The sequence below is a fragment of the Carassius gibelio genome, chromosome B15 (genome assembly GCF_023724105.1).
Source record: "Carassius gibelio isolate Cgi1373 ecotype wild population from Czech Republic chromosome B15, carGib1.2-hapl.c, whole genome shotgun sequence".
Lineage (NCBI taxonomy): Eukaryota > Metazoa > Chordata > Actinopteri > Cypriniformes > Cyprinidae > Carassius > Carassius gibelio.
In genome coordinates, this window is record NC_068410.1 from 15881094 (window position 1) to 15907963 (window position 26870).

Genomic DNA, 26870 nt, shown 5'->3' on the forward strand with positions numbered 1-26870 from the left:
ATGGGAATAACTACTACTACTACTAATAATAATAATGTGGTATACATCTGGAACTGAAGACTTATTACAGATTTGTGCATTATGTGTATATATATATATACAGCTGTATATACAACTTACTAATTTCAAAAGTGACAATAAAGCATTTATAACGTTAAAATCTTTGATTACAATATACACTACCATTCAGAAGTTTGGGGCCAGAATATTTTTTTATTATTATTTTTTTTTTTGAATACATGCTGTTCTTTGTAACATTTTATTCACCAAAGAATCCTGAAATAAATACATATATAAATGGTTTATTATTTTAAAGTATATTAAAATAATAATAATAAATAAATAAATTTTTTTATATCACAATATTTTTTAGGACTTCATCCTAATATATATATATATATAATATATATATATATATATTTTTCATTTTCTCTCTCTTTTCTTTAGCATCTCCCTGTCTAGCTTGTACTTATTTGAACAAAGCTTGAAACTTGGTATTACAAGCACTTTCTTTTATTTCTTGTTTTTTATTCATAGTTTTTATTTAATAAGCAAAACATGAGCAAAAAAGAGGTAGAAGCTCATAGAGGTAGAAAGGTACAGTACTTTCTCTTTCTTCCCCTAATTACAGTTTTTTTACACTTTGCCTGACAGTCAGAGGGTAAATCCAGTTCTGATACAGCTTCGGTGCGCAAGCTTTTGTCTGACTGTCAAGGAAGAGTGTTCATGATACGAGGTGACAGGCAAAGTATGACACACACCCTCAGGGGCATCATTACCATCATCACCTTCTGCTTCAACACGGCTGCCACATCTATGTGGATTTCTCACTGTAGTAGTAGATAATCTATGGCAGATGTGTTGATGGTTTCTTTATAAAACACAATGATCATCTCTCACTCACATCCGGTAAGCTTTAACAGATTACAAGAATTGCCTCCTGCTAATCTTGTTTCAGCAGTTGAGTTTATCCTAAACCCAACAGTATACCACAGCCCTGAGGCGATAATATGTCTTTAGTGGATGTTTGGGAAGGTGGGTGAACAGCAATTATCTAGAAGGCAGCTGCATGATTAAAAATAATATGCTTTTATTGCAATAAACCTGGGCAAAATGGAATCCTGTGCACATCTGCATATCATGAGTGTGCCTTGAACAGAATTTAATAGCAAAATAATCTGATGGATTCAGCTAATTTCTATGATGATGTCGGAATTACAGGGTACAGCTTCCCCTCCCCGTCATTACCATTTCACATTGTTGCCATGACAACTGCCCCCATGCTGAGTCTTTAAGTTTCCACAGAGGTCTACTCTCAAGATGTGACTGAAGGCACTTCTCTCACTAGGGCTGAAGAGAATAAGATGAGCACTCAGCGCCTGCAGAGAGCTCAGCTTGAATCACTACTTTGGAACTTCTTGTTATGAAATATTAAATCATTGCGGGCAATTTTAGCTGACGTATGTGTTGACTCACTATATTTATGATGTATTTCAGCAGCACAATGGCTTTTGCTTCTTAGATCAGACAGACGTTTAAAGCAGTGGTTTTCAACCTTTTTGAACTGAGAGGCCTAATAATATTCTGCGTTATCTACGATAGATGTTTGGGATTTACTGGTTAATGATTTAAGGGATAGTTCACCCAAAACTAAAAACTGTCATTCTGTCAGTCTGAAGGTCTGGCTACGTGAGACTAGACATGTATTGAAAATGCAGTTTTACTTATTGTCAACAGAATGTTCAAAGTGAAGGTATTTTAAGTCATATTAAGGCCATCTTGAAAGGTTCACCCTCATGTCATTCCAAACCTGTATGACATTCTTTGTTCTGTGTATCATAAAAGCAGATGTTTTAAAGAGCGTTCATGCTGCTCTCTCCCATACAGCAAAAAAAGGATGGGGACCAGAGAAAGTATGTCCTTTGAGGCCATAGTAGCTTTGTGTCACTAAAATTTAAGTCAATACTAAATGAAAATCAAATCTTTAAAATCCTTGCTGTGTCCAAAAATGCCTATTTCCCTATATAATATGCAAAAAAACAATATGCAAAAAGAGTAGTATATCCAAATATATAGTATTAGAAAATCAGTAGGTGTATGTCACCATGTGACGCCAAAGTACTTTTTCATGCTAGTGTGAATACTTTTCTTTTTTTTTAGAGCACTCCACTGGATTTGATTGAGACTGGGAAAGCCCTGAAGGTCCAAGCAGAGCGCCCGCATTTGGTCAGTCTAGGAAGTGGCCGTCTCAGTACAGCCATCACCCTCTTACCCCTGCCTGAAGGTAAGATTATTATTAAAAGATTGTATATTGATATTAATTGCATTATTATATTTAGACTTCAGTGGACTTTTTTGAAAGGTTTGTGGTGTTCCAAATTTTTGGTAAAAAAAAAAGTGGATTTATATAATACCAATATACACAGATGGTCAAATCCCCTGTGTCACCTCTGTGCTGGGATTGTAAAGTCAGCAACCCGACTCTGAGCATAAAGCACCATGGGGTCTTTAAAAACACCCTCTCTTAATTAGAGAAGCCCCTTCTTTCATTAACCACCCACCTTCATCTCAACATACTTACTTTCTCTGACACTGACCGGCCATTCATACCAGTGTCTCCCTTAACAGTGTCCATCTGTCTGAATTCCTCAGAGACACATGGAATTATCATGAAGGCACTGAGAAATTAATTACCTTATGAAAAGGGCACGGGAGAAGAGGTTTTGAATGCTTATTTAATTTATATTAGTCACTGTTTAGTGTATAAGTATTATAAACTGATATTCTAGCTTGTGTGATTCCTCTAAGGTCACAGGCTTTTATCTCAGGCCTGATAACGGATGAGGGTGGACGGGGGCAGATGGGAAGCGGGGCGAGGAATGTGGTTCTCACTGACAAAAAGCAGGCCAACATCACCGAATTAGCTCAGTTTAATTTAACATTATAGGCATCACACACTGAAAGATGGTTTCTATTGATGTTACAATCTGTCCTCTTACAACAGCCAACACTGTATACAATTATTTTTATTTTATTTTATTATACATCTAATGTAAAGTGACTCTAGTATAAAAAAAAAAAAAAAAAAAAGTTTTCTTACTATGGCTAATTTATATATCCAAAATACACACAAATAAATAAGCTGCTTTTTGACAGAATCACAACTTGACTAGAAATTATGCTTTAAAATGACCTTTTCATCACACATCAAATCTCGTATTAATATCAAGCTAAAAACTTCACTAATCATTTTATCTGAAAAATACAAATTATAATAAAAATAAACATTTATTGGGGCAAGATTGTTGGGGTCAGCAACTTTAAATTACTTATGCAATGCACTAATCTTTATACTTATGCAATAAATAGATCAGAAGTTACATTAAAGTTATATTTATAATGTTTCTATTTAAAATAAATGCTGTTCCATTTAACTTTTTATTTCACAAAGAATCCTGAAAAATAAAAAGTATCAAGCATAGATTTCTTAATCACTATTAATCAATTTAATTCATCCTTGCAGAAAAAAGGTATACATTTCTTTCGAAAACTATATCATAACAGAGAACCTGTGTCTGAGAAAAATTTTATTTTCTGAACAATAATAATGGCTGCTGAAAATTGCACTGAAATTAAATTAAATGACATTACAATTTCATTAGAATAACTGATTTTACTGTATTTTTGATCAAATAAATGCAATCTTGCTGTGAACATAAGAGAATTCTTTCAAAAACGTCCTTTGAACATAAATAAATGTAAAAAAAAAAAAAAAAAGCCTGGTTTTCATTGACTGCTAACTTCACCTGAGTGACTTTGCAATCAGAAACGTAGGACATGTTGTCTGAGAGCAAACAATCTTTGAAATCAACATCCTGTGGGGGTTGTTTGTTTTAGGAAAGACCACTCTGGGTCACGGAGCCATGGACATCAACATCCAGGGCCCAGGGATTGCTGCTCAGCACTGCTTCATAGAAAACAAGGCAGGACTCATCACGCTGCACCCCTGTGGAAACCAGTGTAGCATGGACGGACTACCGGTCACCAAACCTGTGCGCCTGTCTCAAGGTAAACAACCACATTTCACCTTTCATACATTTACAAAAGTTCAATCCTTCAGTTTCGTCAGCCAAGATTTTCCGTCATTGTTTTCTTCAGCATCAGCCGTATTAAAAAACGTGACACTTAAGTGTAAAATCTCTTATGAAAGGGCATCAATGCACCCAAACCGAAAGAAAGTCCGCCTCTCCTCTGTGTCTTTTGTGTGAGTGAACAATTTGACTAAACAGGTTGGGGGGAGGGGTGTGTTTTGGGCAATGTTCATTGTGCCAGCTTCTAGTGTTTCACTATTGTTTCGAGACGGTTGCTCTGAAATATTCAGTTTGATGTTCAGATTAAGAGCCTCATTTAGCCCAACCCATGACTTTTATTATCTTATAGCTTATGTGTAGAGTCATAAAAGAGCAGGAACCTGTGGAAAGAATGTTAAATGCAAAACTGAAACAGAACAGACCCCCCCCCACACACACACACACACACCACCCGACCTGCAGAGATTGGAGGCTCTGACTCAGGGGTGAGCAATTACACCTCCTCCTTTCCCCATCCCTTATCTGAGAGGGAAATTAGTTGCACCAGTGACAGAGACAGCTGTTCAACTTTACCACCCATCACTACGAGAGCTTGCAGGGGTTCACTGACTTCAGAAGTGCTCGGATACAATACAGCACCTCTGGGTTGCCATTCGCTGGACAGGATTATATTTCTGTGACTGGAGATATATGGTTTATTGTGGGAGCCTCCTTACTACGACTGCGCACGGTGGACACTTATTTCAAGTTAACGATAAAGAAATCCATTAAAGCATGCGGAATAACTGATGGATACTCTATGAACAAAGGATTTAGTACGACAAAGCAAGGCAGTCTCTGCATGCTACGGCTGTAGTATAAAACCATGTGCTTTCCCATTTAATGGGAGAGATAAGATGTTGCCTACAGATGGAGTGGGAAGTTGACCGTTTGGATTTAAAAGTAAGTGTATGAGGACCTAATACATTTGTTTTGGTGTGAATATTCGAAAAAGTTATTTTAAAACAACAGACACAAGCTCACTGTTGAGAAAGTTTCTATTTAAAAGAATATACTTCTTCTTCTGAACTTTCTATTCATCAACAAATCTTGTACATTCACGGTTTTATCAACAAAATTAAGCAGCACACTATTTTGAATATATATATATATAATTTTTTTTTTTTTTTTTTTTATCAAATCAGCATATTCAAAGGATTTTCAAAGGATCACATGACACTGAAGATGGGGGGGGTCAGCTTTGCATCACAGGAATAATTAAAATATTAAAGTATATTCAAATAGAAAAGAGCTATTTGAAATTGTAATAATATTACTGTTTTACAGCAATTTAAAACAAACAAAAATGCAGACTTAGTGACCATGTGAGACTTAAATAAATCCTAAAACAAACCAGTTAAACAAGAGTTATAGCAGCAAGGTAAGTATAAATACACTGACATAAATAAAATATCATCATAATATGTCTATACACAGGGTGCATAGCCCACAATAAACCAGTGCAGATCTTGCAGGGAGGTTTTCTCTTGCATGTTGGCAGGGGCATGAGTGTGTGTATAGAGTTACACTTCTATTCCTGGTCAATGTGACCCAAGAGTGCTGCTAATGCTGTTTCTATGCAGCTCTTCCTCATTCTCCACACTCTGTTTGCTCAGTCTGACTATCCACACACGCTTTTATTTGTCCTCAACGTATATTGGCAACCCTGCTGGAAGAGTTCAGGGAAAGATAAGGGGATTTTCCCTTATTATTTTTCCCTTATGATACTTTCCCTTATTTTCCCTTATGATACTTTAAGTATCATGTTGTCATTATGTTCACTTAACCTCCATAGCTTGATTCACGTTTGAACTAAATGTAAAACCATCTGCTCAAGAGAGGGTTGCCCATGTCTTGTCCAAGGCGTGCACATTTTGCATATACAGAATGATCCATTACAATGCATTTTCACGGCCTTCACATGATATATATATATATATATATATATATATATATATATATATATATATATATATATATATATATATATATATATATTTTTATCATCTGCACACACAAGGTGCATCACTTATGGCTGTGAGCCACATGCTTTCAGGAATGTGTCGAACTGGGTAAGGGATAGAATGAAATACTGGTTTGCTTAGGTTTTTGACCTTTCCAGACGCAGTAAAACTGAGTACCGTGGCAACCGTTGTGCGCTCTTTTTTTCATCTCTGTCTTGACGTCTTCTTTCTACTGTTCACATCACTGTGCTTTCTGTTGGAACGGTTTGAGACCCGTGACTCACCACATTCTATGTCCTGCCAGCTTTACTGAGATCTAAACTATAATGGAATAATTTATGCAATTGGTTTGACTCAGATCCAGCACTATTATTTTTACAGAAAATGTGTGAGGCAGATCTTTACTTCTCAGTTTTCTGTGGTTTTGGAGAGTGAACAGAGTGAATAGATCTGTCAAAAATGGCCAAACTATATATGCAACTCTTTTCATCCCTGTGATATAACAAGTCAAGATGAAGAACTGGTTGCTCAAAGATATTTTCGTCACTGGTGTCTCTTTTAGAAGAAATTTGAACTCTTCACACTGTATCTGTGATGCACCACTGGGATGGTGCTACAGAAAGGTCATCTGTTTTTGTACTGGTTTCATGTGTTAGAAAATGAAGAGAATCAAAAGATTTTAGAAAGCTGGTACTTTTTATTGAGCCTCATGTTCTTTATTGGGTCTAAAAGACCTTGAGTGTTTTTCTATTTTATAAAACACACTTAACATTGAACGGTAAAGATAGATGCTATATATACAGAATATACAGTATATATATATATATATATATATATATATATATATATATATATATATATATATATATATATATATATATATATATATATATATATATATATATATATATATATATATATATATAAAATAAAGAACATTTTTATACAGTATTTGGTTTCTCAGAGGACACCATTACAAACAAATGTCACATATAACTTATAAAAACTTTTTAATTATTGTTTAACAATGTATTTGTAAGTAAGTAGTATACATTTATAATATTTACATATATTATTTAAATACATTTTATGTAATATGATATACCCCAACCGTTTAGCGTATTTAATGCATTTAGATACATTATATATAATAAATTCAATATTGAGAATAATTTTGTGTAATATTATATGTTATATATAATTTGTTTATGTTAAATTCAATAATAACAATAATATTACTGAATTATTTTATATATTGTTATAAAAACAGTAATATTTAAAGTAAAGTAATATTTTGGAAATAATATATATATATATATATATATATATATATATATATATATATATATATATATATATATATATATATATATATATATATATATATATATATATATATATATATATATATATATATATATATATATATATATATGATATTATATACCCCACATGTTTATTTTATGTAATGCATATAGATACATTATATGCATTATGATAAATACAATATTGAAAAAAAAATTATAATTTTAAATTTAAGAATGAACAATATTACTCACAGTAATTACATTGTATTACATATAGTTATAAATAATTATAATGATGCTATACATATAAATATTAAATTGTGCATATAGATAATATATTGTAAAAAAATCTAATAATGTATTTAAATACACTGTATGTAATATATATATATATATATATGTATATATATATATATATATATATATATATATATATATATATATATAATGTATTTATTTTATTTAATACATCTAAATACATTTACATCTAAATATGTATTAAAAATGGCTTATATATATATTAGCCATTTTTAATACATATTTAGATGTAAATGTATTTAGATGTATTAAATAAAATAAATACAAAATTAGTAGTATAGTATAAATACAAAAAATATTTTAACTTGTACAAAGCTAAATAAGGTGATTGAATAATAAGCTTTAGTAAAGAAAGTGCAAAGCTTTCTTATAATAAATAAATAAATAAATAATAAGCTCCACTGCTATGTCCTTTATTACTTCTCAGGTGATTTTGGCATGGATACACCTCACTTTCTTTAAAGAGTTTGTCTTCTCAGAGTGCAGTTATGGTTGTTGTAGAGGAACACTTCATCTGAGAGCGTTGGGGAATCTATCTCTCTGATTAATGTCAGGGAGACGGGCCGTGCATGGGGAACAGCCACTCTCCTGCTGTGCTGTCCAGATTCACGCGCCTCTCCCCACTCTTTGTCATTCAGCAGTGAGGCCTGTCTTCTTGCAAATGGCCTCATGCATCTGATCACAAAATAGCTCTTAGTCGTGCTTTTCTGAGTATACATCTATGACAAGGAGAGGTTATTTAGTGGTTCTGTCTCTTCAGAGCATGCCACACCATTCTGGCAAATATGTCTTATTTCAACAGAAATTTAAAAATTAGTCATCGGTATGCTTTATACTTTGTTTTAGCAATATTTCTGCGGTAATACAAAGTGGCTGCAGATGCACAGCAGTGGTGTTGAAATAGGAATATTTAATAGACTAAATTAAGTTTTGTCAGTTCATAATTTTTAACTAAAGTTTTTGTTTATGTATTCATGTAAAAGTCAACAACATATTTATACTTGAGTAAGGTATAGATAGGCTACTGTATTTAAGTACAGTAACATAGTGTTTATTAGGTTAGTCTATATATAGTACCTCTGTTTATAAATGGGTTAAAAGGACTTGATTGAAAGCACCATGATAGCACATCCATACCTGTGGCAACGGGCAGCAAGTAAATAGGAACTCATAACTTCTTAACTTCCACCAAAAGTATCTGTGTTTAGATGATCCATAATGACTGGCAGAGAGAGAGGGGCTGTCTATAAACACAGTCCATGTTTATCTTTGGATTTTCCCACTATTACATTTCCAAACTCAGTGCCCCCATCAGAACAGAATCATCTCTGACTACGCGGTTTGTGTGCTTGGCGTCCATGAGCACTCCTTTCAAGTACAATCTAGGTTTCTTTGAATATTGTAAATTGTCGGCCCTCACTAGCTGCTGGCAGCAGGAGCATAAGTAGATCGATAGATAGTTCCCCTCCTCAGCAGGTGTAATTCTTGGCTCATGTATTTTCCCTTGTGTGCTGTAGTGTTGTCTGATGTGCTAGATTACCCTCTATCGCTGCACTTCATAAATCTACTTCCAGACTCTTTACTTAGCATTGTGGGTAAATCCATCAACCTCTGTGGCGCTGTAGTGGCCAATCTGAGGAAATCGAATGTTTTTTTACTGACACCAAAAGTGCTAAAATGCAGGTTGGTCGTTTACTGCAAGCTATTTTTCTTCCTCAGAGTTAACTTCTAAACATACTTTCTGCCACACATAAACAAAAACATTACTTTTGATATCCCACTGCTCTCTGTATAATAGGAACTACTCGTTTCTGTGAAATTATGCAATGATAAAAGCTTACAATAGTGTTCAGCCACTTCTGGTTTAAACCTTTACCTTGAACTGATATAATTAAAGTCAGCTGAAATATCCCTGACTGGTAATGATGGTTCAAATAGTTCCCTCTCAGCTTTTAAGGGTAAAGATGCTAAGGTCTTTTCCTGCTGTGTATTGATCGAATTGCAGTCTGAGCTGAGGTCTGGAGCTCATTTGAGGTCTGCACACTGTTGTTTTCGGCTGGTTTCCACATGGTGGATCAGTGAATCTCAACTAAAACAATGCAGGGCTCTCCTGTCCTGTGCTATAGAATGATAGATAGAATGATAGATAGATAGATGCTTGTCAATAGTGTTTGAGCGGATGCCACAGTTATTGTCTGTAAAAACACTCAAATATGATTTCGTCAATGCAAAAAAAAAAAAAAACAGGACGTCCCTCTGATGTGGTTAACACCACAGACCTCAATATACTGTTATTTCAAATAAAACATTTTATGAGCAGGCATACAAACAAGTCTGGTAATTAAAACACTACCATAACTCTCTGTTTAACACGTGTTTTGTGTATCTTCATTTGCTTATTTTGTATCGCCACATTTTGAATGTGCAAGCAGAGCATGTCAAGACTTGAACAATCCAAGAAGAGTCTTTTCATGACAACAGGAACCATCAGTTAACAATCCTCATTCTTCTATTCAGTAACAACATGAAAGAAAACATGTCTATTTGAGAATACAGCTCAAGCACACGATTTAGTTTGCTACAGAGGATCTTAGTTTTCTTTGTGTGCTCTAATCGTACCTGGCCATGTCAGAACCTGAGGGGTAATCAAATGTTCTGCCTGGAACAAAAGGGCATCTGGCACTCCACATTCATCACACATCTGCTCCGGCTGGAAAGGTTTCCATGAGACCTTTACCTACCTTGGATAAATACGGTGATTGGCCAGATAAGCTCTGGCAGTTTAATATAGCAAAAGAGATATTTTTGCATTGTTTTGTGTAACAGGGATTAAGATAAGAATGTTTTTTGTTTTCGTTTTTAATTATTATTATTTTAAATCACTAATATTGGCTGATATGGTGGCGATAGTGAAGTAGAACAGGGTTTAAAAATGTTTTATATTTTATTCTGCATGAGATTACAATGTAAATGTATACATACGTGGTGTTTTCTTTATAGATGCTTTATATATTATGATAAACAAATTTGTAGATTAAGTACATTTTTACCATGCTTGAATAAATATCCAATATAAATACTCACTTTTTAATTCACAAATACTTTTTATATATAAAAATGCCAATATAATAGGGCAAGACTTGATCTGAATCATTGAAAATTGATTTATTTGTTTAAAATGATCCTTATATGACATAAGGCTGCATGATAATAAAGATATCATTCACTATAAGTCCAGGAAAACAAGTATTTGCAAAATAAATAGTTAATTTAGATCTGATGTTGACTTTTAAAGGCTTCACTAACAGCGTTTGGCTTGTGTATTTTTCCCCTCACTCAGCAAGCCGGGAGTCTGATCCGACACCACAGTGTGAGATGTTCCTGCTTGTTCATGTAAAACGGGGGCAAAAATTCCTTTCCCCCTCCGTACCTCTCACACAGTGGTACGAAACTGCTCTAAAACTGGCAGGATCATTTGAAATACTTCTTCAGGCATATGTTTGATGCATTTTCACTCTCAGCTTCATTAAAAGTGGTTTTGCTTTGTGTGCAGGCTGTATGCTGTGTTTCGGCCAATCTGCCTTTTTCCGTTTCAACCATCCAGAGGAGGCTTTCCGAATGAAACGCATGATGCCTGAGGGAGGACAAACAGCCAGTGTGAAAAACTGGGCCTACACAGGTAATGTAATATCCCACAGGAGAACACACCTCAACTGCGGCATGAATTATCCAACGCTTACCACAACACACTCAAAGGCTGTGTTGTGCACGATGTCATTTGTGTGCAAAACACATTCCTGTAGAACCTCAAAAGCTTATTTTCGAAATCACAATACAGAAGAGCATTTGTGATATTACACACTCGGTTGCATATAGATGTCTTTTATGTATATATCATGTTTAAAAATAAACAAACAAGCAGTATTTCTTGTGCAAGTGCTATAAAAAACAGACGCACATTTGCAAATGGCCACATGCCTGAATGGCAAGGTTTGTTTTAGTAGCACAGGTAGTGGCTTTCAGCTGGACCTTACTGCATTTACTGTTAGCAATGCAAGCCTGTCTGGGTCCTGAGTTGCACCATGCAACTTTTATGAGGAGCTCATTCCTGTGGGTCTCCTGACAGAGCACTCCTACTTGCAGTGCTACACAGCAGCCAGTGTTTAAACAGAGTAATTTTACAATATGTATTGAGTTGTTTTCCTGACTTTTCCTGTTGTGTGGCAAAAAAAGGACAAGAACATCATATAAACACAGCTGGTGCAGTGTATTTTCTGAGCTGGTAATAAATTCTCTCCACCATGAAAGACATTCTTTTTGCAAACAAAAAACCCGCTGCATTCCTGTTCAATATATATATATATATATATATATATATATATATATATATATATATATATATATATATATATATATATATATATATATATATATATATATATATATATATATATATATATGTGTGTGTGTGTGTGTGTGTGTGTGTGTGTGTGTGTGTGTGTGTTTCTTATTTTCCCAGTGCCTTAATGATCTAAAACTACAAAGCTAAAATAATTGTTTTTTTCAGACTCTATAGATCTTTAAGTCTTTAAAAAAATTCCAGATGCCAAAAGCACATGAACAGCGTTATGGACATGGCTTTTGTACAGAGAGCTTAGATACATGCACCTAAAAGGTAAAGCTTACCCACAAATCAAAATTCTTATTCATCCTAAAGTTGTTCCAAACAGTAGCTGGTAGCTGTTGACTTCCATATGGAAAAGTATACTATGGAAGTCAATGGCTGCAGCAACTGCCCAGTTATCAACATTCTGCAAAATACCTTAAGAATATTTTTCATTTTGAGGTGGGCTATCCATTTAAGATGCATGGATCTCAGCACTTGCACATAAGGCATGTATATAAAGCTGTCCATGTGCTTTTGGAAACTGATATTTGTTTATAGACAGATTCATAGAGGAAAAGATACCCCCCTTCACATGTTCTCTGTGCCAGAGCTATTTCCTCATCCATCTCTCTTCCAGTCCAGACAGCTTTGTTTGCCATGTTCTGCTCATTTAAAGTTGAGTGGTATCTTTTACAATATCTATATTTATCCCACCACCAATCCCCTCCTATCTGTTCCCCTCATACTCTCCCAATATCCGGCTGCCTTGTTCCCACACAGCAGGGCTGCTTGATGTACTTGATTATATTTTAAGAGAAGTGTACGATATATTAACAGATGTGCTGTTATTGGTGTGTCTGTCTACATTATCCCACTTATTACTTGGCAACTAAAATATATTATATCATATTATATCACATTAGATATTAATCACTGCATGAGCTGCCAGTTTAGAAATTCTCATATAAAATATTTTGAGAATCAAAGAAACAATTTCTTATTTAAACTCACAGTCACATCAGTGTCCATGTGAATTTATCTTCAAAATGTGCACTGTCGCTTTAAGAATGTAGGCTCCGCCCCGTGCAGCCAGTAGTCAGTCACATCAGCACCGTGGACAGGGGAGGGAGGGGGCCTCAGCGATGGTGTAGCGGCGCCAGGCTCACCAAGCCCGGCTGGAATATCTCATCTTCGGCGTTTTATACTCCTGCCTGAGTACCGTGTGGCCGGTGCAGCTGGCCTAGTTCAAGAACCGGAATGCGGGAGCCTTACTTTTGATAATGAGGTCGGTTATGGGTTATAAACCAAGCGCAGCGGCTTAGCGTTTCCACAGGCGTGTTCTCATCTGTGAGTACCGATCGTTATATAGGCTGCATATGTATACGGACATACTGTATGTAGCATATGTATTATTTTATAGTCGCTACTTGTCAAGTTGGCATGTATCATTTTGTCACATGAAAGATCTTTCTCAATAATCAACTGTATCAATGTACTTGTGCTTTCTTTAAACCTTTTGTTTTTCACTGGGATTTAAATGGAAAATTGAGCATGAGGCATCGTCAGCTGCTCTGACTTATTTCTACAACACGATGACTATAAAAAAAAAATAAAAAAAATAAACAACAACACTTGGAAAGGTGGTTGTGTTTATGCATTATTTGTGAGGAGTTGGAACAGGGAGAGTTTTGTAATCAGGAGAGATTTGTGGCATAGAAACGCAAACGCTGAGCTGGCAAGAGCAAGATTGATCAAGTTTTGGATGTTGTGAAATCAGTTCTGTGACTCACTCAGAATCTTATGCATATGATTATAAATTACTTATGCCATATGTATGTATAGTTCCAAATAAGTTTGATGCAGTGTTATATCGTTTACAAATGGAGAGTTAAATGAAAAGTAATACTGTTCTGATGAACTGAGGGGGCAAATCATAACTTGGGTATTATTTCGGCATTTTTTGTGTGGATTAGACCAGAAGTTTTGTGATGCCAAGGACCTCCAAATATGATAATTGCACCTTTCCTTAAATATAAAATCAGCTTTGTATTTCATGTAAACAGGCCCATGTACACTGTCTGAGAAACATAATTAGCATCATATTACAAACACATCTTGTTTTCAAAATCAACTAATTGGATTTAGTATTGGAATTCTTCTAAAACAAAAAGCAAATGAATAATACTTTTTTATTAAGTTGAACCTTCCACTATTAGACTAATGTTATATGTTTAAACTTGAGGATAAGTATTTTCAATAAAATTTTATTTTGAATTTAATTACATTTATTTGAACTGAATTGTTTTTCACTGTAAAATAGTTCCAAAGCAGATTTACAGAAATTATTACAGTAATATGAATTTACAGCTCCCTAGCTTACACTTGCAGCCCCCTGTGGTTTCCCGGACCCCAGTTTGAAAACCACTGGTTTAGATAATGACCATTCTTACTTTGACGGTCTGTCTCAGCAGATGAACCATTTACATTGGAGATGGTCAGTTGTCTGAGAGAGAGACTGAATTACCAGCGGGGCTCTCTGATTTAGATATGAGCACATATTCGTTTGACGTTTATCCTCTCAGGCTGGAGCCTGGCAGACTTTCTCTCTGAATTTCCATTTGGTAACCACTATTTCTACTTCAGCATTCATCTTCTGTGGGTTTGGCAGCAGTGTTAAACTTGAAGGCTGTTAAAGGGGCTAATGGATTAAATGCATCTCTGCAGTGCCAAAAGAGCTGCAGGTACTTGCATTAAAAGCTAAGGTGTAGAACTGAGGATAATAGTTGGGGTTAGGTGGGGTGAAGAAGCCAAATGCATCCACTTACTCGTAAGTGCTCTTCCTGTTTTCAGCACTCTGTTGGGCTCAGCTGGTTAGTGATGGGAATTCTGAAATCATTATTGAGAATCTGTTTTTTTCTAAAAAAAATTTCAGTTAACCAGTCCAGGATTTATTTATTTTATTTTATTATTATTTTTTTACATCATGAAGTTGTCATCACATGGTCCCTATCATCGTGACATTGCATTAATGGTCAATTAAAGATATACATGGTGGATTAACTTTAGGTTTTATATTGAGTTTAAGTGATTTTAAACCTTTATATTATTAGGCTTTACTGTATACGAAACAATAATAAATTCAAAAAGCTTCTATAAAAGCTGTTTATTGAAGACCAACTCTTTCATTATCATTGCAACATTTCTGTTATAAGACTAAAGTGACATACTTTCTGCCCCAATCAGTAAAATTCTTAAAAACTGTCTGACTACTCATTATCAGCTTGTCTATTATTTTGAAAAAGATTGTTGTTGACTAAAAATCCTTTCAATCTTATATGTGAACCAATCATTCAGAATGGTTTTGTCAACCATGTCGACTGATTCAGAAGAAAGATTTGTTAATTAATTAATTACAGCTACACCTTAGCTGTCCTAAAAGATATGTATTTAGATTTTTGTATATGGCAAAGGCTTATGACTGTTATCTCTTCTTTCAGATTCTGAGAACCTGGTCAATGGGAACCACTCATCAAGAGCACCAAAATCTAACTCGGTCTCCAACGAGAGCGTGCGCCCTGATCAAAGTGCCATCGTCAGTTCCATTGAGAAGGACCTTCAGGACATTATGGACTCATTAGTCATGGATGACCCTCAGCCCTCTTCCTCTGAGTCAAAGAAGCCCTCTGGTCAGCCCATATCTCAGTCTCCCTTGTCCCCCATGTTAAATGGTGGGGGGCGCTTCCTTCTCTCACCCCCAACAAGCCCTGGTGCTATGTCCGTGGGCTCCAGTTATGAGAATACCTCTCCTCCTTTCTCTCCTCTCTCATCCCCATCTGCTGCCAGCAGTGGCAGCTATGCCAGTCCATCTCCAAGTGGTTGTCAGAACCAGCTTCACATGCTTCCTCCTGTGCCAGTGAGGTCTTCTAGTTACAATTACACTAGCCAGCCACCCATACCTCAGCCACGGACCATACTGCCAAGCTATTCCTGTGGCAACAGTGGGCCAAAGGTGCCTGAGAGTCCCAGACTACAGCGAAAGGCTCTTTTAGAAGCACCGCCGAGCCCAAAGCCAAGTCGTAGGGGGTTGAACCAAGACAGCTTGGTGGCTAAAACCCCAGACAGCCCCATACAGACTCACATTCTGCCCTCAGTCTCAATCTTTACTGCTCCGACTGATCACCCATCTGTCAGTCGGGTTCCAGTTCCAGGTAGTCCCAAACTGACCCCCAAATTCTCCACCGCATCCCCATCCTCTTCGCCCTCTAGTCCTAGAACCAAAACTGCCATTGTTCTCCAGGATCGGCCCTCAAGTCCTTTCCGAGAGCAGCCTCAGTCAGATCGCTCCATGACCTCTAGCCCATCTAACCAACTCTCCCCACCCTCGCGATCTTTCCAGCCCCCTTTGGACCCCATTGTCCACATCATTCAGGGTGGACCTCCACACCCACATCCTCGCACATTGCAGCCTCCAGAAAGTCCGCGGCTGGCCCGCAGGAACCTTGAAGGGAGCAGCATGAGGGAGCTTCCTCCTCTTAGCCCCTCTATAGCTCGCAGGGGGGTTCCTGTGCTCCCTGGAGCTCTACCGGGAACCCTGCGGACTCCAGAGAGTCCATCCCCAAGAATGGTGCCAGAGAGTCCCAGACTCAGGAGGAAAGCAGGGTCTCCTACAGAGGAGCCATTTAGCCCTCGTGGGGTGCGTGCTCGTAGTCCTTCACCCACCTCTGGACTGATGGGGGAAGGCAGTGGACAGAAGGCCAGTTTTGGGAACTCGCTGTCCTCTGCATTCAGCCTGGGTTCTCTGCCTGGTTCATCGCCACGATCAAGTCCTAGGAGCCACAGAAAGATGTCAGCAGGCCACAAGGACCTTCGGATGCCTCACCCTGGCATGAGGGAGCGCAAAAATAGCATCACAGAGATCAGCGACAATGAGGATGACCTTCTGGAGTACCACCGGCGCCAAAGAGAAGAGCGACTCAGAGAGCAAGAAATGGAGAGGCTGGTGAGTGAGGTGCAGTGGCACCCTTAAAAATACATGCATTTATATAACAAAATATTAAACCAAGTATTTACCAGAAAGCTGACTTCATGTATCCACTAAAAACCACATCAAGACCAAAGTAAAGTGCAGTTAGCTCTGAGGAAATATCTAAAATCATTTGTATGCAATGCCCACTTGAAAGCCACATCCTAGTATAAAGAATCCTTCTAAGAAGTACTCCCTGTCTCTGTTTGTACATGTCATGTAGAGTGCTGCATCTGCATGTCTTCCGATGATATGTAAATTGCAAGTTTCTACAGTTAATATTTTCCAGGAAAGCTCCTCAGTGTACACCAATGGCTACATCTAATCTTAACAAACCGAGCAAGCATTAGCAATTGTGCTTTTGGTGAGAATGCAGGGCATTTGGAGAAAATGCAACTGCACGTCTCAGGCAGAACTGACACACTGACTAATCCACTGCCGTGCTGAGGAAGAGGGCTCCGAATTTACCATGGCAACCCCATTGTTTGTTGTCTCTTTTACTGAGAGGTGGGAGGGAACAGTAGACATCTTGGTCCAGTTTGCAGCCCAGAATGAAGCCACTGAGACAAAGGCCCCTGTGAAGTTTTATATGTGTTTGTGTCTGAAACAGCTCTTGTCCGCTTTCCTTGTAATTACCCATTGTGGTTGTTTATTGCTCCCAGAAAAGGAGGTAATCTAATTGAGCGTACAAAGTTATGCTCCAACACTCCCAACAGAGAGTATCTGTAGTATGCTATTTGCTTAGCATGCACAGTTCCAGTATGCTCCTAGTGTGCTTTATTTGGCTCTTTGCTGATGAAATGTGCTGGAAAAAATGCTGAAAGAATGAGCTACAATAAATGAGCTCAACATGCCAATGACCTCATCCTCACAAATGTGCTGATCTCCAAGTACAAAATTAGACAAACAAGAAATGACCTTTGATTCAGACCTTGTTCTGAAATATTTGCAAAATTTCAAGTGTAAATAGCTAATAATGTTTGCTCTGTGAAGAAAGATCAGATGTTCTTTTGAATTTTCTGACTGTCAGCCATTACATCACTCGCCTTTTTTGTGAACTGGTATTTTTGACAGGGTCTGGTGGCTTATGTGGTCCATTAACAGACAGCACTCATCTGTTCACTCATTTCTGCAGTTCCATACATCATTCGTCAAGCAAGTCTGAATTTCGATTACAACAGTGTGATGCATCTGACGTGCAGATAAGCCATGTTATGTTCATTTGACTGCCCCTTGGCTCCTGCTGAGAAGGAGCGGGACACTGCCTAGCATGACAAGCTGAAATGTGCTCCAGGGAGTGCAGGTTTAGATTTTTTTTGCCAGCTGACTGTCATACAGAGGAGAGGTCAGGCAAAACTTCACGTAACATTGCACGGTATAGAACGCAATGATTAACTGTTTTTATTACGTGGTCACTATTGCTTTGTCTGTTATTACAGATCATTTGATATGAGTGTTTATGCGTTTTTAACCTAAAACACAGCAGTGGACCGAAAATAGCTATTCTAAATTATGTTTTTTATGTACAAATCTTGATAACGTTATAAGTGGTCCTCAGAGAAACAGTACAAAATAATGAAAACCTCTTTGAGGACGAATCATGTTACTGCAGTTTGTTGCATAAATTCCTTAAACGATATTTACATGAGTTCTGTTATAAATGTCTACATATTCCACTTTGTTCTTGATGCACTATAGTTTACACATAGTCAGATGTGACTAAAAAAAAGGGTCTAAATTATTTAGAACGTAATCAGAAATCACCACTCAGCAAACTGTAAATATAAAAAAATATGAAAGTGTATTTCTTCATTTTATGTACAGTTGAGTGAGTGTGAGCCAGTCCAGTCTGCAGTGCATAATTAATCATCCCTAAACTGCCACAAGGCTCCAGAGGCACACATGGTTACCTTAGATACAGCTTTGTTGGCACACACTCACTTGGCATAAGGCGTCAGTCACTAGAAAACCATTCTGTCAGTCAGCTCGAGTGCCACACTGATGCCAGCCCTGCTATAGATGACCTCGTTTTTTGTTTTTTGACTGAGAGCTCCCACGATGACATCACGTTTCCATTACTCCATTAAAACTGACATTTGCTACATAGTAAAAATAGACGTGTCATTGAGGAAGTACTCTGTTTTAGTAAGACTTTTAAAAGGGGAAATATCATGAAATTTTATAATTCGTTATATCATGAAGAATATTTACGATTCTTCTTCATGCAATGAACCTTCTGACATCATTTATCATTCTAAATAATAATGATAATGATAATAAAAGTTATTATAACCCCTTTAAATGAACTGGAAAGCTTCTAGGTTGCAGGGAGTCAGTCAAATTAATGGAAACTTGTTCTACTATGAAGATGTAACCACACGCACGTTGTTGGGAGGGCAGATATCTGCACAGGGGACACAAGAGGTCTGCATGACAAGCATCTGACCCACTGCTCTTGTGGATTAGCACACTAAATATATCCACTTTCACTGGCAACATTATGCAGAAACATAACTATGTGTGTTTGTAACAGATAGAGAGGGAGGAAGAGACAAGAGATATCTAATGTAATTCATTTTGACCAAGTGCAATTAGAATCATTCTGATGAAGATAAAAGCAGTATCCTGTGACACAGCAAGATGCATATGAGCTCCCTCCGGAGCATTTTGTTGCTGGTTTAATGTGTTTGCTTCCTGTTTTCTTGCAGATCAGTGTAAAATGAGTTATCTGCTCTGGGACGGGTTGATACTGATTCTCCTCACAACAACAGAGAGAGAGAGAAAGAGAGAGAGAGAGTATTTGAGAAAAAGAGACAGTTAACTGACTTTCTTTGGTGATGATTATATGGGTCAGTGCAGACTTTAGTTATTCTGACCCGGCTCTTGTAATCAAGACAGTGAAGAACAACACTGAGTGCTCTTAGCAACACCTCATCTTGTTATATAAAGCAATATTCAAGGTTTCTCAGAAAGATCTGTTTGACATTTGCACAGGTGACTCCGAAATCCTGAAAGATAGAGACATAGATACTGGCATTTGATAACTACATGATAGTCACTTGTGGTGCTTGATTTCCATTATTTAGATAGACTTGTGGTTTTATTAGTTGTGCAAGTATATCATTGTTGCTATTGTTCATACTTAACTTAAGAGATTTCAACGAACACTAACGTATTAAACTTAATTACACAGATCATCTCACGTTTCCAACCTTAAAGGAATAGTTCACCCCAAAATGAAATTTTTCATCTTTTTTTCTTATGTTGAACACAAACGGTGAGAAGAACCAAACAGTTGTTGGTCCCCACTGACTTCCATAGGAAGAGTCAATAGGAATCATCAGTTGTTTGATTACCAGCGCTCTTCAAAATATCTTCTTTTATGGTCAGCATAAGAAAGAAGCTCATAAAGATTTTAAAAAGACAACAAATGATGACAATTTTAATTTTGGGGTTAACTATTCCTTTAATTTGTACATTTAAGGAGATTGAAGGAAAGTGAACAGGCAATTTTGTTTCTTCTCATTTTTGTCATTTGTAATGCATTTTAATGTTATTTAGTTAGTATTCAGGGGGCATGCATTTCTTGTGTGTTTTCCTTATGGTGTTTTGTCCTTGTGAGTATGACATTGTATACAAGTATTGCCAATGTTGGATAGGGGATATTTTTACAGTGTAGCAAAGAAATATAAATGTGTGAGATAAAATTCAAATTCTTCTTCTGCCCTTGAGCAGAGACCCTTCTCCCTGGTGTTTTTGAGAAGAGCTGGCAATGAAACTATTACTGTTCCAAAGTGTGCCAAGGGATTCACAGAAGTGACGGTTGGTTCTGTCCTCTGCTGCATCTCGATGATCTAAACGTAGCCATGAAATGACACAATGATCCAAACCGATAAACCAGAAGAGGCCAAAGGCCACTCTATGTCCTCACCTTTTTACTACAATTGAACAGATAACAGCCAAGGTCTAATGTAAGCCACTATTTATGTCTTGTTCTTTTGCCAGGTATCTGAAGGCCTGTAGAAAGGGTGCTGTTTTCTGTCTTTGGATGCGGAGGATAATGCATCCATGTGAATTATATGCTACTGTTCTATGCAACACTCATGTATGAGTTCCCTCTTTTAGCTTTCGCAACTAGACCTTTATGTGTGCTTTCAGACACAGGGACAAGTACATAATAACAGAATTGTTAATCTTTTGGATGTTTTTCTTGAGGACGAAAATTTGAATTTCAAGTCAAGTCAAGGACTTCTGTGTAAAATTCCCCAAGCCCTTTTTTTTGGATCTTTATTTCGAGGGTCAAGCAAGTTTCTCATATTTCACAGCTGTGTGTGTCTAGACATTTCTTTTTCTATTCCAAAAATGTAAGCTGTTTTTCCTCAAAGTCCATGTGAAACTAGAGGTTCCCATCATGCTGAAGTCCAACGTGATCAGATGCATCTGGTTTGTGGTGATGTGCTGCTTTTCAAAGACATTATGAAAGCAGTTGTTTTTGTTTGAAATATAACATATATCAGCAACAGAAGTGTCATCCCAGGATGTTTACTGGAGGGCTTAATGCTAGAGAGCTTGGTTTAGTCTGTAGTCAAAGTGTGTAGTTCAGGTCAAAGTGTGTGTGTGAATGTGTTTTTATAGTTAATATAATTTTTTTATATAATTTTATATTTAAATATGTCTATATTAATTTTATTTAATTGCAAATATATGTAAATAGACATGTGACAGTGCTGAGAGTGCACATTTGAATATTTCTTGGTTGTTTGCTTTGGATGCTCAGAACAGAAGCAGTTGAAGACTGTCTGGTTAAAGGTATTCAAACAATCCGGGCACGTCACAGCATTGAGATTGGCCCAGTGACCCCGGCACACATTTAGAGACAAAAAACGGTCAGGAGGAGCAGGAGAGAGCCTCTTACATGGCAGGGGGTTTGAGAGGCGATGAAAAAGGATTTGAGGAGCTGTGTGTGTGTCATTCCAGACAGAGGGAAGACAGTGGAATGTAAGAGCTGAGATCAGGAGGCAAAGCCCGTGTCTCCTGAGCTCTGATTGGTCCATGTGTGGTTGGAATGCATAAAAAATAAGAAAGCGGAAATTAAAGAGCTGGAATGTTTATCTAAATGCCATCTATCAGTTATTTGGACTTCTAGTGTCACTAATGACTGTCTATGTTCAATACCTGAGACATTTTCACTGTGGAGACGCTTTCATATAACAGTTGACACAGATTTGCTTTTTTAGTGTGTGTGTGATGGTATGAATCTGGCACTTTTAAATTCCTAACCAGGCCACTTAAAGGGCAGTAATTTTCATTTTTCTTCATCTTTTTCTTCTTCAGTGTAACAGAACTGAAAAGTTTCCTATTTATTTCCTATTTATGTTCTTTTTTTTAATTAATTATATCTATTATATGAAATATTTCTTTAACGTACATATATTATTATTATTATTACTATTATTGTTGTTGTTGTTAGACATTTATTGGATCTACATTATTGATCACTGGTTTTGAACAATGACAGAAAATAAAACTAAAAGTTACTAGACAATAGAGAGTTATGGTAATTAATGATAATTCAGAGGTTTATAATGGAACTTCTGAGTTTTTATAATGAATATATATATATATATATATATATATATATATATATATATATATATATATATATATATATATATATATATATATATATATATATATATATATATATATTAAAGTGAATTTTATATGAATTTATGAAATTATACTACTGAAATTTGAACCTCATGCCAGATTAGGAAGGTTGTGATGTTGTTTGACTAGATTTGACTATAAAAACGCAGAATGGGCCACTTTGCAGAGCAGTGTGAGTGTAACATTTGCCGTTTTCCTGAAATGGACACACCTGAATGAGACATGAAACTCCTAGCAAAGTGGGGAGATTTGTAAACAGAGAGCTACGTCTGTTCATTGCTGTCATCTGGAAAGTATGAAGTGCTTAACGGCTATCCCACATACTGGTTCAGTGGAAACCCTGTATATTTTTCCATCTGGGTTTCAGCATGTAGCATTTGACTGAATGGTAATTTTCACGTCAACAGTATTCCTCCAGTTTCTGCGGGAACATCTGACCAGCGCCCACGCAAACGGTGTTGTTGTTTAGTAAGCACTTACCCCTGAGTGGGTTACAATGAATAGTATTTAAACTCGGATCTGGGCCTCCCCTCTCGCATGTTTCAAAGCCTTGATAGAAAAAACAAGACATCCATTTCAATAAGCCTTTGAGAACATTGAATCATATCATCATTAACAGCAGCCACCAGCAGAGAAATGAGCCAGATGTGATCAATTTATGTACCATTATGTTTCAGAAAATGGAGTGTATGTGTATGTATGAGTGTGTGAGAGAGAGAGAGTTGGAGGAGGAGGGACTAGGGGCTTTATTTGTTCATCTCAGCGTGTGTGTGAGTTCTGGAGAGCTACTCAATGAGGAAACATCTGAGAGAACCACAGGACTCTGACTAGTGTGCTACTTTTAACACGTCACAGTGAGGGTGAGTGTGTGGTTTTCAATACATGCTTTTATCTGAGTTAGTTGTACTGTGCATATAAAAGTATATAGAACTAGTGCTTAATTACTAATATTGTACTTTTACATGTATTAGACTGATGCATTCTGTCATATATTGCTCATATACGTATTTAATATGTTGTTCCATGACTTGAGTGTTAACGTATTCCTTCATGTGTTGTATTAGGGCTGCTTTTACAGCACAGTGAAGCAACCTATTGCTTTTGGAAGTGTTCAGGTAGCACTGGCTTTGATTGGAAACACTCATCAAGCCTGGCTGTAAACTCCAGGATCAGAGGCTCAAAAGGCCTGGATTGAAGCAGATCAAATGATTAGACTCCCTCCTACAGTTCCCTCAGCCTCTGTGTGCTTCAGAGCGCTTTTAAAACTCAGGGTGTGCCACCCTGATCTTAAACAATTTCCTTTCCCTGAGGGGACCTACTAATGAGGGAAGCCTTTAAACTCATAAATGAGTGTTGTGCACATCGGGGTCTGTTGTATAGTCCTGGTCTAAATGTATATTTTAGAACTGAGAAAATCTGTGTTTGAGGTCTTGACGGTCTTTGACCAAAAAATCTCTAAAATGGAAGATGTTGCCCTTGGCTTTTTAGCGGAGATAATGAGCTGTTATAGTATACAGCAGTTATTGGTGCAAATTGTAGTTGGAGAGAAAGTTTCTGTGATATCACCTCTTCAGTATTAGAAGTGTCTGTGGGTTGTTACAGGGCCTGAGGAATGAAACCACGGGGGCTTTTCATAATTCGGATGTGTAATTTTCTCGACGAGACATGTCTGTCAGGTGAAGACATGTTGTTGTTGTTCTGATAAGTGATTGAACATTCTCCTGTGCTGTGGGGTTTTAAGTGATTTATGTCAACGGATCCGTTTTAATGGTCTCTCTGAGCCACCAATTTAAATTCAAGCCAAAATCATTTTAGTTTGGTTTCACTTTGGATGAAAGATTCTGTTAGTTTTTGATATAGAAGCATCTCTCTGTCTGAGGTAATTTGCTAGTTTGATGGGAAAAGGGCCATGGGAACAGTCTAAACTGATTCCCCTCGGCCATGTTCCTCGTTTGAGTATGATCCTGGAGATTCAGGAGGCTGATGATTACAGGTTGAGCTAATTAAGGGTTTGGAGAATACTCATCACAGTCCTCCACAAATCACACTGAGCTCATCAAGTCTCTAGAGCACATCAAAGAGAGCACACACAATCTGCTGGAGTAGCAGCGTGCATCTTTTTGTTTATCCTCCTTTTCTGGTGTTGATTTAAACATGTGTAATTATTTTATGTCCTACAGCAAAGTTTTTCTAGTCGGGGTTTGTGACAGAGCAGCTTTCAAAAAAATAGAGATTTTACATGCATACTACCATTCAAAAGTCTATTTAAAAAAAAAAAAAGGATTTTATACTTCAGTAAAAAAAAAAAACAATACTGTTGTGAAATATTGCTAGAATTTAAAAAAATAGTATTTTTTATTAAGATATGTTTTAAAATGTCTTTTTTCCCCCTTTGATGGCAAAGCTGAACTTTCAGCATCATTACTCCAGTCTTTAGTGTCACATGATCCTTCAGAAATCATTTTAATATGTGGTGCTCAAGAAATGCTTCTCATAATTATAAAAGCAGTTGTGCTGCTTAATATTTTCAGGAGTCTTTGATGAATAGAACGTTCAAAAAACAACATGTATTTGAAATAGAAATATTTTTGACATTATAAATCTCTTTGATGTCCTATTTGATCAATTTAATGCATCCTCGCTGAATAATGAATACATTTCTTTCTTTCAAAAACCATATCAAGTTAAAACAATAAAGACAACCCTTACATGATCTCAAATGGAAAATATATATTAAGTTTACTAAAGATAGGGTTAATGGGCACCGTCTGTACTATAACACATGGTGACCATTATAACTATATGCAAAATTCCAAAGTGCTCATTGGTTTCCAAGTAATAATTCTAAATGTCTAGCTGAATAATTTAACATTTAAATCAATACATTTTATTATTATATATTGTATTCATATGACCCAAACAGATCTGATAAATGCATTGTAACCTCAAATGAAAATTTTACATCCAATCTGAGAAGCATATCTAGATACTGTGTTAACATGACGTATATTCTTTCCATTTGTGTACCATACAGACTGTGTTACTCAGCGGTAAGTCGGTGCCTCGGTCTGGTGCAAATGCCATGAAATGGCCAAAGGTCACACTGAGAATGTGTCTGTGAGGTGGCCCCGACTGGCTTGAGAGGGCAGCTGTTAGCACATTCAGACCCCCCAGGCTGACAGTACATGAGTTCTTTGTAGTTGTGTAGTTGTTTCGGTGTATGCCTTAAGAGAGGGCCTGTTCTGACAAGTGCTGGGAGTTTGTATGTGCTTAAAGTAGGGCTGCATCCTCTCGCTTGAGGACAGAGTCCTGATAAGAGTCTCTCCAGACAGTGCCACTTCTGTTTATTTCCTCTCCTCTCTCTTCAGATTGGCACCAGTAGGATGCTGAGTGCCAGAGGCTGGCGCAAAGGAAATTAGATAACATGAGGACAATTTTTGCCATCTAATAGCTCATCTCTGTTGTGTTTTTAGGAACGGCAGCGGCTGGAAACAATCTTGAACCTCTGTGCCGAGTACAACAAGGGTGACGGGCCTGCGGGAGATCTGGGCAGGATGGGCGTCTCTGGGCTAGGCTCAAGGGACGGGCTTAACGTCAGACGTCCTTCCTTGGACAGTATGAGCAGTGCTTCCCTAAGGGTGGCGCAGAGACATCGTGAAAGCCAAGAGGAGAACCTGAAGGAGGACAGTAGTAGCACTGAGAGTGCGCAGCAGGACAGACGGACCCCAGCAGATCTGTTAAATGGACAAAATGGACAGGTCGGACACCCTTTCCTTCTTTAAATGGGAAAAATTTATATATGTTTTCACCATTTTCAATCATTGATAATAATAAGAAATTGTATTCAGGCAGAGGACAGCATTGGCCGTCTGGAACTGGGATACCTGGAGGAGGAGCGCGTTCGGGTGCTGGCAAAGGTAGATGAGCTCAAAGCTCGAATCACAGAACTGGAGCAGCAACTTCAGGAGTCCAAACAGGAGGTGAGCCGCTCTCATAAACATTTTTATATAGTGAAATACACTGAAGGATATACAGGAAGTCCTTTGCTAATTATAGTGGATAAGAGTCGGA

General features: G+C 37.1%; 1 protein-coding gene across 12 annotated transcripts in view; it reads left to right on the forward strand.

Annotated features, from left to right (window-relative positions):
- Nucleotides 1-26870, forward strand: part of phldb1b (pleckstrin homology-like domain, family B, member 1b) — a 68831-nt gene that overhangs the window by 14619 nt on the left and 27342 nt on the right. For 11 of the 12 annotated variants that reach the window (XM_052576082.1, XM_052576086.1, XM_052576088.1 and 8 more), the window contains exons 3-8: nucleotides 2161-2284; nucleotides 3898-4068; nucleotides 11273-11398; nucleotides 15604-17105; nucleotides 26273-26557; nucleotides 26648-26779. In XM_052576082.1, the coding sequence (XP_052432042.1) occupies nucleotides 2161-2284; nucleotides 3898-4068; nucleotides 11273-11398; nucleotides 15604-17105; nucleotides 26273-26557; nucleotides 26648-26779 (2340 nt within the window). Of the gene's footprint in view, nucleotides 1-2160; nucleotides 2285-3897; nucleotides 4069-4658; nucleotides 5034-11272; nucleotides 11399-15603; nucleotides 17106-26272; nucleotides 26558-26647; nucleotides 26780-26870 lie in introns of those variants that run through there. The other variant, XM_052576090.1, reaches the window with a different exon arrangement.